The following is a 13,438-nucleotide window of genomic DNA, read 5'->3' as shown; positions in this document are numbered from 1 at the left end:
ACCGAAAATTGATAGAAAAGCTCGTATAATACAGTATTATGCAGAAACTTTCATCATAATGGTATCTTAGCCCCGGGAGGGGAGTATGACGTATACAGGTAGAAAAAAAAAAAAAAAAAAAAAAATTACTGGCAAACAAGCTCTTGTGGAAAAATCACGAGAAAAATCCCAAGCTCGAGACCTTATTTACCTCAGCTGCCTTCCCGATAACAATCTGATTCCTTCCTCGCCTTGCCCCGCCGCCGCCCTTGCCTTGAATCAAGGAGCGTGTTCGAGAGAATCCTATACCTGCGTGCATCGGAGCCGGCGCGCGTCGGCAAAATGAAATACAAGACGGGAAAGGGGGATGAATGACGGAATCGATGAGAGGTGTTACTTTTTTTTTTTTTTTTTTCTTTTCATCCATACGGATCTGATTTTTTTAATACAAAGATAGTTTTGTTATTTAGGTGGACGAGATTAGACGAAGGTGGTACAGTCATGCCCTCAAAATTTCTTCGATCGTTAATTTTAAACGTATGCAGGCCTTTCGTTTTGGTCTGAGTTCTCGTGTTTGCTTCAATCGCTGTGAATATATTTTCGATGAAAATTGACTACATATTCCGAAATATGGAATCGCTAAATTAATTTTCGGTCATTTAATAAGAAAAAAAAAAAAAAAACTCCACAAGTAATTCAATTTTTTCAGGGTATGAACAATAATGCGTGTTTATTTGTTATAAGACTAGAAAATTACTTATTTCATGCGAAATGTATGTTTTCAAAGAAATTCTCCCTTTGACAATTATTTCAAAAACGCAATTTTGAAGATTCGAGCTAAGCGTAATAACAATGTATTTTATTATTATGTTTTTCGGATAAATTTCAGGCGAATACTCTAGAGGTTTGTCTGGAAGTACGGGAGAAAAGAAGGAAAAGGAGACAATCATCCCCTTGGAAATTTACGGCGCACCGCGAGCTCCCGGTGAGGTGAGAAAATTGACATCAAACGCATGTTATCGCATTTTGCTTTGTCCAATCAATAAAATGTAAAATGATAAGATGCAGGCAAGCAAAATTGATGACAAAAAATTTTGACGGGACGTACTTATCACCCACAATGCAAGTCATTATCTTCACTTTTGTACAGGGTTAATGCATTTTTGCCTCGCAGCCAGGACAATAAATTATTTTGCAATCAAACCACTGTCATTAAAGTTTATTTTTTTAATTATTCGTATTGCAATTGAAAATCAAATATAGTTGTGTTTCAATTAATCGTTAATTTCAATACATTATAACTAACAATTCAATTATTAATTAAAATAATAATAAGTTAATAAATCTGTTCAATTTTTAGTTGAAAAGTATTTTAATCTACAATTAAATTTATTTAATGGCTGAAAATTTATAAAATTACTTGTTCATTGAAGTAGGAATGAGCTAAAAAATTACTGTTAATTTTTAGTTCAACACTAATTGAGTTGAGATTAAATCAAATCATTTAGAATTCTGCACACTGAATTTATAAAATTATTGGTTCTAGTAATTTTAATTAACAATCAGCTTAGACAAAAGTTACGATATTATTCACTTTGAAGATAGTCAAAAGCTTATTTAAGTTGTAGCGGAGTAAAAATTCGAACCGGTTCGAAAGTTATGGTCGCTTTGAATTTCAGCTTATCCGCACACCGTAATTTTCTAAATTATTGAACGCAATAAGTTTTAATATTACTTTTGAACTCAAATAAATTTAAAAAACTCTCGATTCGATCAACATTTTTGATTGCACTAAAGTTTAAATTGAAACTCCTTTTAAGTGACGTTAAATTTCTGAAATTAAATTATTCTGTAGCGATAAAAATTGTAGAATTTCCATCGAAAACTATCATTTTTTCAAGCAATTAAATTCCTCAGCTCATCTGTTTCCAAAATTCAAACGAGACGTATCGCATTTGCAGCGTCAAACTAAAGCCAATAAACCGCGTAAAATTTTTCAAAATCTATTAGCATTGTATACGCAAAAATCTTTCATTTTTACTGTAAATTTTATTTTTTATTTTTTAACCAACGCTGCAGACAAAAAAAAGCCAAAATAAAAGGTTGCAATTTTTTTTTTCTCTGGATCCGCACAATACCATCAGCCGGGCGGCTCCATGGTCGTCGTCGTGGCTCGGCGCACGGATGGAACGGGCCCGTGATGGAGAACGAGACGCAGCTTAGCGAAGACAGAGCCCCACACAGCAACAACTGGCTCGCCAATCGCACTGAGCTCGAGTTCGCCGACGAGCATCTGCCCAACTGGGAGGACCTCTTACTCGCGGTCTGCTTCAGCGTGCTCATCATCATCACCATTGTGAGAGCCGCGTTTGTTCTCTTCTTCTTTCATTCATTTAATACTCCCATCGTACAATCACATGGTGAATTTTTGGTTAATCTGATGTGATAATCTATTCGTAAAGTGGAATTTATCTCACCGATAAAACATTTTTTTTTTTTTTTTCCATGCGTTATTATTATGAGAGTAAATTTCATGAAATGGCTGGGAACTAATATTTTGAGGACGAATTTTGAAGTTTTTGGTTGACTTTTGGAGCAAGAAGTTAGTCGGGAAATATTTGCTCCAAACTTCATCGGATGGTGGATTAAATCTTAGTCCAGCATAGTGTCTTTGTACTTGTACTTGTACTTTGTCAAATGTACTGAAACAATATTAGCAAAAATTTGTTATACATGGGACTAAATGTTTGTGAGTTCAACTCGGTTATGAAAATTTTATTGATTTTAACGCTTTAAAATAACAGTAGTCATTGGACCAATGTAGGGAACAATAGCTGTAAACGGTACTTGAACAAAGCATAGGTCATACTTTGATGATAAAATTAAAACAATAACAAATACTATCGAATTTTGATGAAATCTAGAGTGAAAAAAATGTGACTGAGAAAAATATGAAGAAAGAGAGAGAGAGAGGGATCATATGTTCAAATCAAATAAATACTACGGCAGTTTATTTTTATTGAATTTTTTCTCATTATACGCTAAAATAATTGTAATTGCTTGAATATATTAACGACTAGGAATATTAGACCATTTTTTTATTATTTTTTTTTTTTTCATTAACTTTTACATTATATTTTTGATTTATGATGAATACATTACTTTAAAATGTACTTAGAAAAAAATTAACGATATTACTCACTGTAACTTGCATTAAAAAAAAAAAATCCCTATAATTTTTGTTTGTGCCGGGAAGTAATGCTGGGATGGCATTTGTCGCAAGTAGGAATTAGGAATCGGGATTAGCGAGTTAATAAATCATCACGTTGCTTAAAACTATATACAAACTTATTAACAGAAAATGTTATCGCTGTGAGAGAAGCGTTCTCAACAGCGACCGTGAGCTGAGTGACTGTTGCGCAGAACAGTTGAATTTAAATGTCTCAAGCATTTTGGGTCTGTACATTGAAACAATACAGTGAAAATAGCTAAGGTTAAGAAAAGATAAATATAAGCTTAATAGAGGCAAAAGTCTTTGTTTTAATTTTGCACGTAAAGAGATAGTAGACATAAGAAAAGCGTTACTATTGTAAGAGAGAGAATGTTGATGTAAATGAAGCGCAATGAATATAACTTGTAAATTGAACAATTTTGAATATTTAAAAATAGTTGAAGTAAAAAATCTTTAACCGTAGAAAATAATAAATTAAAGTTGAACTAATTATTAAATAAATTTTTACACAAGTAAAAAACCAATAGCAACTTTTATGAATTGCAAATGACAAATAATCTCATGGTTAAAAAATTCTAAATCATGTAATGTTTTCATTGACGAATGATAGACTTATTAAAATTTTAAAACCTTGAAAGTTTTAGGTATTGAGGTAACTATTGGCTTTTTGAAGCTCTTGGAATGAAATTGAAAGGACGTTAAAAATTTTCCTGAAATCCGTTTCATTAACAAAAAAATCCTACATTGATGCCTCAAACTCTAATTGCACTTGCCTAAATTTTTTTCACAAAACCATTTCACTGTAAGTAACATAAATCCTTGAAGGAAAAAAACACCTTCAATTGCGCGCAAGAAAAAGCGATATCGCAATTCTAAAGGCTTGTGAATATTTATAACGAGCAATATAAATCTTCAACTTGGGCGAGCACTCGGCATTCCCATTTGCCTAGCGAAGCGACGATAACGAAAAAAAATTTGTATACATTTTCTTATCCCCACACACAACAACGCACACCAACAATACCTACTCTCTCCATCTCCCAAAAGCCATTCGCTATTTTTCTTCCTTTCGCCCTTTAATACACCTCCTACCGACTTTGCCTACCCCATTCCCCTTGGACGGCGAGTCCGCACCCGTTGCATTTCCGCGGATTGCTTTTACGTATTATTACTCGGTGCCCAATGGCTTGGCCGGCGAATCGAGAAAGGGATCACTGGTCCACCCGACCTTACTACTGCTCTCCTCCATTGTCTCGTGCACCTTATTTTTTCGACTGTTCCCCTTTGCCACCCGATCTCATCTTTTCACTACCCTCTTTCTTAACCCTCTAACTTTGTATTTTTTTTTTTTTTTTTCATTTTTTTTCTTTCTTCTTGTTTATGCAAGCTCACCTCGGGCTCTTATGTTTTTTTTGCCTTCCTTTGGAAATGAAGGTATTACAGGTATGAATCCGGTATTGGTATTTACTGGAAAAATTAAAATGGCTGACGCATCATTGCTTCCCACGTTTTTTGTCAATTTTCTTCTCCAGTACTTTTGGCTCTAATTTTCATTTTTTTGTTCCACGGAGATTTTTTTAGTATCACAGTCCCAGAGAGATTAATGACATAAGCTTTGAGTACATATTTGTACGAATATCCAAGCGCAAAACAATTATCTTTTGCCAAACAAACAAAATGAAAAACACTTCGAGAAACCTCATGCATCACAAGTATTCCTGCAACTGCAGCACAAACGGCAAAGGGATCAAAAGCTCGGGATGAGCTATAATACTACACGCACCCTGCAACACCAGAGAGTTTCTCTTCGTCCGGATCAAGACCCTTTCGTTCGCACTCAACGACTACGGATTGGCCAATCCTCCCCAGTACGGGCCAATAAAGACCAGCCTCGGTAGCACACTGATATTCGATCAACCGCAAAACCAAACCGCGCCATTGAATCCCTGCCCCCCTTCCCTTGATCAATCCACACATACACATACATACGTACATACGTGCACACGCGTGTGAACACATGATCATCTTTGGTCTCTCGATTGCAGGTGGGCAACACGCTGGTGATCGCCGCGGTAATAACAACGAGGCGACTGCGGTCCGTCACTAATTGTTTCGTGTCCAGTTTGGCGGCCGCCGATCTGCTCGTCGGCCTCGCAGTCATGCCACCGGCGGTCATGGTACAGGTACGTGTTCTTCTCCCTTTACACGCCCCCGTGTCTTGTAGAGTTACACGATCCCGCCCCCCCTACCGTCACTCATCACCCTCGACATCGTTCGATCCAGCCCTCGTAGTTTCTAGCCGATAATTAGCCAGTCGAGCGCTACCGCCATGGGCGCGGTTGGATGTTCCATCGACAATTTACCCGCGTAGCTCTGCGGAAGGGCAAGTACGCTGGCCTGGAATTTAGCTTCGAATCAAGGACATTCGAGGGACAAAGGCTAGTTTGAGATTTCGGTTGGTGCTTTGTGGTTTGGGTTTTCACGCCGGAATATGTGTGTTATCACCAGTGTTTCCACGCGGTAGTACATGCTACTTCCAGCCTTTTGCATGGTTTGGAGGACATTTTTTTTTCTTTTTCTTTTCTACTCTATTCGTGTTCAATGTCGAATATGGAAACTCATTATTTATGGCCCGGCAAACTGTCTCCATTCCCGGGAGTATCGTTCGTTTAACGTAGTTGCACTGTTTTTGTTACTTTGCGAGAATTCAATCCTTTGGGGGGATGGGGGGGATGAAAATTTAAAATTGCATGTGACTCGTGTTAGCGAGACTATTGTTCCGAAGATTGTACTTTCCAAATCATGGTCGTTTCATAAATAAAAATCACTACTAAAATATGATGGTTGAATCCTAAGATAGTATTTACATTAATTAAAAAAAAGTGCTATCGATCTTTTAAAGATAATTCACTCAATTTTTTATTGTCTGACCTGTATCGATTTTGACTACTGATTCTTTAAGCACCACTCAAATAGAAATATTGACCAATTCATGGCAATGCAGAAATAAAATAAAAATATGAAATTCATGTTTGCGAGTCTTTGTTTTAGTAACTGCTATTTTTATGAATCTTTGGACAGGAAAATTATTTAAACAAAACATGGTTGGAATAACTAACTTGGTTTAAAAATAGTTGCTCACTGGAAGTGATAGCTGACCCAATTGATACTTGTCTGACAAATATCGAGTCATATAACTGAATCTCAACTCTCCTTGCACTCTTTTTCAGACGTCGATACCTATTAAAGAATTTATAAGAGATTGCAAGAGTACAACAAAACTCGATTGTGAAATTTCGTTTCAAAAACTGCAATTTTCATAACTTGAAAATTAAAATCATTCAAATGAAATATCATTAACTGATGGTATAGTTATTTAATTGATTAAAAAAAAACATTAATCGCCTGAAGTGGTAAGTAAGCCCATTTGTCTGTAATTGTCTGACTAATATCGATTCATACTACTGAGTCTAGGCTCTCTCTGCGTATTCTTTCCCATACATTACATTGGTATTAAAAAATCCATAAGAATGCAGGGATGATAGAAATGAACAAAACTTGTCGTATGTAGAGTTTTTTTCAAAAGAAATTACTCTTTTTATAATCATTTTACTAATATGAATTGTCTAACATACAGTACAACCCAAAAATGAAATAATTATGTGATTACATTAATAACTAAAAAACAATTTTTTAAAGCAAAATGCGTGACAAAATTCACGACTGCTAGACCAGTATTGTTTTGTACAACTATTATTTGATGTCCGTTTCTTTAGTACTTGTATTGGCAACTCCATGGTAATGAAGGGACAAAAGAAATCCATAAAATTCATGATTGTGAGGCTTTGTTTGGAAGACTGCACTATCTACAATAATTTTATAAATATCATGACTAAATTCTAGGATTGAAAGAAAAAAAATGATCCATCTATTAAAACGATAATCGACGCAACTTATCTCTGTCTAACCAATATTGATTCGCACTACTGATTTTCAGCTCTCCGTATGTTCTTGCTGAGACATATGTATCAATTCATGGCATTGCAAGGATGAAAAAAATGCATCTCGAAATTATTCCACTCTCTCAATATCTGATGTTTCGCACAGCATCTTTCTATTCTGCGCTGCAAGGCTACCGTTGCTTTGATCCACGTAAAATATGCTTACCTTGACTTTTTAATCTCGTGAAAATGCGAATGTGTTTCTTTTTGTGTATTCAAGGCGTACACCGTCTTCTTTTTTTTTGAGCTTTATCATCTTCTTTCTTTGTTTTCAAAGAAAAAATGAAATGGCCAGTGGGCTCGGAATGTATAATGGCGCTCGTTGTAATATTATTCTAGATCCGTGGATTACTCATTTTATTTTTATCTAAAGTTTTTGCCAGTACAAATGAAGAAATTTTTAAATACAGTAACATAAGAAACTGAATTTTGACAAATATGTCACTTATACTTTTTTTCAACGTGAAGCGGCAGTACTATGTAGTGATGAGATTTTTATGAAATTCTTGTGTTTCATATGACTGGAAGGAAATTTCATCAGTAATTGATATTGAATTCCAATTAATTACTAAATTTTACACTTCGTATAGCTGCACGAGTTATTTTTAATCTCATGATCTCCGTGGAAAAGTTAATCAGGAATATGCATACTAATATTAAAATTGCGTTCGAAAATAGTAGTTGTCGCCATAATAAGCGCCATTGTTACTGAGGCTATTTATCGGTTCGAGGGACAGCAGAGTAGCTCCAGCTGTACGACGCTTACATGGTACTAAACGCCCAATTTTATATAGTAAATGCTTCAAGGTAGAAAAGGTATATTTATTCGATGTAAATTTAAACTTCCACTAATAGTTTGATTGCTTGCCTGGAAAAAAATGTCAATTAGGCTTGATTACTATGACGATTCTTTACATATTACAAAACGAACTATTGAAAAAAGCACGAGATGCCACGAGAGAAACAACTCATCAGTGTATAGTGGCGTTTAACGAGGCACAAATAGCTATGAAAGGGCAATGAAACAAACACTAATGGCAGCGAATCAACGCAAAGAGAGCCATTGGATCGTATTGCCAGGCTTTTAATTAAAAGACCTCCGTATTGCAGTACATCGTGAGTGTAATGGGAGAAAAAGCACTCAAAGCTCGTCTGACTCGCTAAGTTACGAGACGAGCGTTAATTTTCCAATTTGCGTTTTTTCATACTCGGGGATCACGTGTTCATAAATATATTACTTTTTGTGTACTAATAGGCTTCAGACAGCTTTGAAAAATAACAATAATACTTGTAAATTGATATTAGTTATTTGTTTCATAGTCTTGATTAAAAACATCGTAGCTTGTTTCGACAAAATAAAGCAGTGAGTCTATGAGCTCATCAAACAAACAAAATTTATTCCTATTTGGTTTACCATAAACATAAAAGTTTTTGATAACTGAAATATTAATACAACGAATTCATGGTGAATGTACTGCTTCATTAATTATAGTCATGTCAATTAATGCAGAATTTATATTGTTGTACAACATTCTCTTTGATATTATCGAATGTCGCAGTCTGTGAATTTTTAAGATGTACCCAAAAAAATAAATGTTTTGAGCCTGTGAAATGTGACTTTTTTTTTGGTTGTTTGGTTTTAAAGTTTTATTTTTTCAAGACCTACATTTTTTTCTCGATTGGGCATGGACCTAGAATATCCACTTTAAAAGTTACATGCAAAAAACTGATTTTAATTTTTCAGAGCTTGTGCAATCTGGGTCAGGTAAACTTTTTTCCTTCGAAGAAATTTTATGGATTTGTAAAAAGTTACAAAACAGTCGAATCAGATGTAAAGTTTTGAAGATAGTCGATTTACATGTCTTCATAAGAAGTGCAGGTTACACCTTTTGCTCTGGTAATAATTTGGAGCACTCCAATAACCTACTTCACGTTCGTACCACATACACACGTTTATTCGTTAGCCCTAAATTCTTGTTCTGTCCAAAAAAATGCATTCGATTTGCACTTATGGACTCTAATCATAGGAGAAAGCCACTTTGCTCGGGCACACTTTTAGTCCAAAGCCACGGATCGTCATATACTTGCATCCCAAAGAAAATAAACGAGAAGAGCCAGTCCAAACTTTTGAACGTCGAAAAATCCTCCGTTGCCCTCTCAGGGTTCCAAGGAAAAGTTTTTAGCGCGAGGGCCGATGATTTGATGCTACGAGTGCCGTGAATGTACGCACTCGAGTTACCCACCGGCTCGTGGCAATCCTCATGCACGGAAGATTTAACTTTTCGTACTTGCTTTATGGGAGGGACTTTTCTTTCACCGGTGCGTCAAATGCCTCGCTGGCGAATCCTTGGGAAGTTTGATGTTCTTTTAAATCGACGCAGTTCTCCTCGTTAATCTGCCTGGGCTGACGGATATCGATTCGTACTACTTGCTTTTTGAGCATTTCTTCTTGGGTGAATCGAAGAGACGATTCAAAAGTTTTGCGCGTAAGAAGCTCGTGGCAGACGATTCCACTGGAGTTTATTTTTTTGACACCTGAATCTCCCAACTGTGGAAATACGTTTTTCTGCTAGTAAGGACTTACTTAATGCGGTTTCACGCGAAAAAAATTATTTTTATCCAATTTTCAGTAGAAAGCCCTCGTAGCGTTTCCTTTAAATATTTGTACCTTGAATAATTTCTCGTTGTTAAATATTTTCTGCTTGAAACAAGCCCAACAGTCTCGACGAAAAGTTTTCAAGGATTTCATCAGGATTGGGCACTACATTAACAAGAGCCTACTTACGTGGCAAGTAAAATGATTTGTATCAGGCCAGGTGTACATATTTAAAAGCTCGAGATTTAGTGGCTGGGCTTGTAACGAATGAGGTGCATTAATTCCATCTTATTCGTCGAATGCAGGTCATATAAATTTTGAATGAGGCCACACAAACCTTAGAGAATGTTTATACGCGGATGGTAGAAACCAGCTTATCAATTTTTAAATTGAGTTTTAAATAATGCGACCTGAGAATTTTATATTTTAAGTGTACTGACTTTTTATAATAATAATAATAATAATAATAATAATAATAATTATAATAATAATTATAATATCAAAATTTTGGTTTTGTGAATGTATGAAAAATATAATTATTGACCTAACGATCAGAAATACTTTCATATGATTTTTTCAGGTGCCATAGACCCTATCAATACTAGTCTACTCATTTCGATGATATGAATAAACACGTGGAAGCTTTCAATGCTATGATTAATAAAAATCATTTTAATAGGTAAATAGCAGTGAACGTAAAAGCAGTACACGTAAACGGTGTACGTACAAGGCTTCATTTGAGAAACAACAGTGATATTTCTGTCGGAAAATCCGAGACGGCATTATTTTTTGATCTTGACAAAGATATAATTTCTATACTCTCCATTTTCTCATTATTAAATTATCTGGTATAAAAAGAAACATTTTATCGAAGCGCTTTGAAAGTATCGATTAATTTAGCAAATTGAAGAAAAAGGATAACCTTTTATCTCTCTCGTAAAACCGAATTTTCAATTGAGTGCTGTAATCATCACTACTCCCGTAAACGAACATCCGCGACAAATCCATCGAATCCAGCCCTGGGCTGCGAAGCTACTTTCAGCGCTACAAATTCACGCGAGCTTTGTTTGCATCTGCGGTGCGGTGTCAGTGAAAAGACACATTGACGGAAACAGAGAAAGAGAAAAAAAAAAGTAAATAAAATAAAAAAATACGTGGTATAGAGGATAGGGGACAAAGAGTGGTAGCCGAGAGCGAGCTTCAATGGAGAGCCGTGAAGGGTCGGTCCATCTCATTCGGTTCGTCGGGCGTGCATTTGCATTTCATTCAAGCCTTCTCTGCACTACTGGCTTATATACTTTTTTCTTTTTTCTTTTTTTTTTTTTTTTTTTTTTTTCTTTTTCATGTGCGTTTCTACCATCGTCTTTCTATTGCGTTTCACAACTCTTTCTCACCTTACATTGGCTGACAATGTCACTCATGCTACAAGTTAACACGGATACAATGCGTTTTCTGATTTTGAATAGCAGAATAGCTTTGCTATCTCTATTTTCAGGATTCGTATATTTACTTATTCATTGTACCGTAGCCCTTTTATTCTATAAACAGCTATAGTAATAGGAACAAAAATATAAAATGACGTAAATTGGGATTGAAATTGAATGAGAAACTAAGAATTGGAAAAAAATGTATGAAGAGTATAGTTCCTTTGTATAAAATTTTATCTTGTTGTAAGAGAATATATACTTCGTACTGTTCTAGTAAACTGTTTCTTGATTTTTGACATTTTCCCCCTATTGTAATAACGAATAAATTATACGCATACTGGCCCACGTAAAAATACGTTGGTATACTTTGAAAAATTTGTTGAACAGCATGTGGCCAAGCTTATCTGAAACAAAATTTTACATAAATTTTTAATCACAAACATGATTATATTTGCTTGTAAAAGAAATCAAGATGTAATAAATTATCCGAATTCGCACCGAGTCGTGTGGTTGCTTGATTATTCGTTCCATGAATAATAAATCCAGGACGAAAAATATATCGATGGCATGCCTAGAATTACCTTTCACCAGCATAGTCATCACTGTAGCATTAATGCAAAATCAACAAATCAAAATTCAGTTTGGTATTCATTGATTTCCATTGCTTCGCCAATGATTTGCTTATGGTAAAATTTCGCTCTAAGTGATATTGAAAAAAATATTCTTGCCAGAGTTTTATTATCACGAATATACCAACGAAGATTTAAGGATGAAATTACGCTATTGATTCTTAAAATAAAAAAAGTTTACTTCGTGTCATTGAAAAAAAAAAAAAAATTCCGTTACTGTTCAGTAATTACTAATTATCCCGGCATCATGGTCATGAATATTTTAGCAGCGTAACAGTATCGAATAAATTTTCAACTAACTTGAAATTCTTTCCCGAGCACGTCTTGACCACAAAAAATTTGCATTAAAAGCTCGTGAAAGCGAGAATTCTCCTGCAAATTACCTGTGCGTAGTAATGAAAGGGAAAATTCAATTCTTCCTCTTCACGAGTTTTGAGATTTATTAGCGTGAAAAAAAAAATTAAGCTAATGAGCCAGAATAATTTTCAACAGAAATTCCCATCCAGCAATGTTTACGTCACGATTTGTACGTTTTTAATTTTTCATCCTTGCGGTTCATTTATTTTAATATGTAATTAAAGGAAGAAATACATATCATATATTTAATATGAAAACAAACGAATACACTATTAACACGTTTTAGTATTATAACAGAGTACTATGTATGTAATAAATACAACTATGTGATACAACGTAATTTTTTATAATATCAGTACATTTTAATTTTCTTCAAAAAAAAGGTTGTAATATGTCACAGAGCTTGTATCAAAAAAAAAAAAAAATAAAAAAAATAAAAAAAATAAAAGTAAAAAATAAAAAACAAAAAAAATACGAGAATGCACAGTCGATAAATTAAACTCGATCGTCATTAAAACCCAAAGCTTTGACAACTGACGGCACTTGTACGTGAAAGTCAAAAGTGTTCATAACGATTTTTCCAACATTTAAATGTACAAAGGATGTGAGGATTGAAATAAAAAAAAGCCTTTTTTTGAATTCCCACGACTCCCAACTTGTGTACGTATTTATGTGCACGCATGTACGCGCAAAGATGCAAATTTAGAGAAGGGAAAGAGCCATTGTGTGCTCCGTTTGGAAATGCAATTGAAGAGCGCACAGTAAACATTCAGGGATAGCGCGAACGTGCCTTGGGTCAAGTGTATTTTTGGATAAGACCTTCGCGATGTCACGAGTGCAGTTATCGATGTTTACCAAATGATTTGCACGCATGTACGCATGTATACATATACGTAAGTATAATTGTGGATTTCGAGTCGACGGTTCGTCGTGTATCTGACTATTTGGTACTTTTGAATGGTGTTTTTAGAACAATAACGGGTCAAAGGAAAAATGGTGTCGATAAAACTCCAAAGTCACGTATTAATGATTTTAATTCTTGGCTTAATCGTCAACGCGACCATTTGAGTTCCGTTGCTTGTGACTTACATTTATACCACAAGAAGCTTTCAGTCTAGGTGTTTCCAAAGCTATGGAAGTTTGTCTTTTTCTCTTTCAAAAGTTACGCCAACAGAAATCTCCAACTTTTTCAGTGGCATTTTAGGGAAGGTTTTTTT

The 13,438-nt window shown here is 35.0% G+C and overlaps 1 protein-coding gene across 1 annotated transcript in view; it reads left to right on the top strand.

The window, feature by feature from the left end:
* LOC106638463 (putative G protein-coupled receptor No18) overlaps positions 1 to 13,438 on the top strand; it is a 38,893-nt gene that overhangs the window by 17,512 nt on the left and 7,943 nt on the right. The window contains exons 2-4 of the mRNA XM_014351618.2: positions 869 to 969; positions 2,124 to 2,335; positions 5,257 to 5,394. Coding sequence (XP_014207104.2) covers positions 2,180 to 2,335; positions 5,257 to 5,394 — 294 coding nt within the window. The 5' untranslated portion in view covers positions 869 to 969; positions 2,124 to 2,179. The remainder of the gene's footprint in view (positions 1 to 868; positions 970 to 2,123; positions 2,336 to 5,256; positions 5,395 to 13,438) is intronic.

This window comes from Copidosoma floridanum, unplaced genomic scaffold, assembly GCF_036245765.1.
Source record: "Copidosoma floridanum isolate Cflo_tuat_1 unplaced genomic scaffold, Cflo_Japanese_pri ptg000012l, whole genome shotgun sequence".
NCBI lineage: Eukaryota > Metazoa > Arthropoda > Insecta > Hymenoptera > Encyrtidae > Copidosoma > Copidosoma floridanum.
Note: the sequence above shows the minus strand (reverse complement) of the source record. Positions and strands in the feature narration are given on the sequence as shown.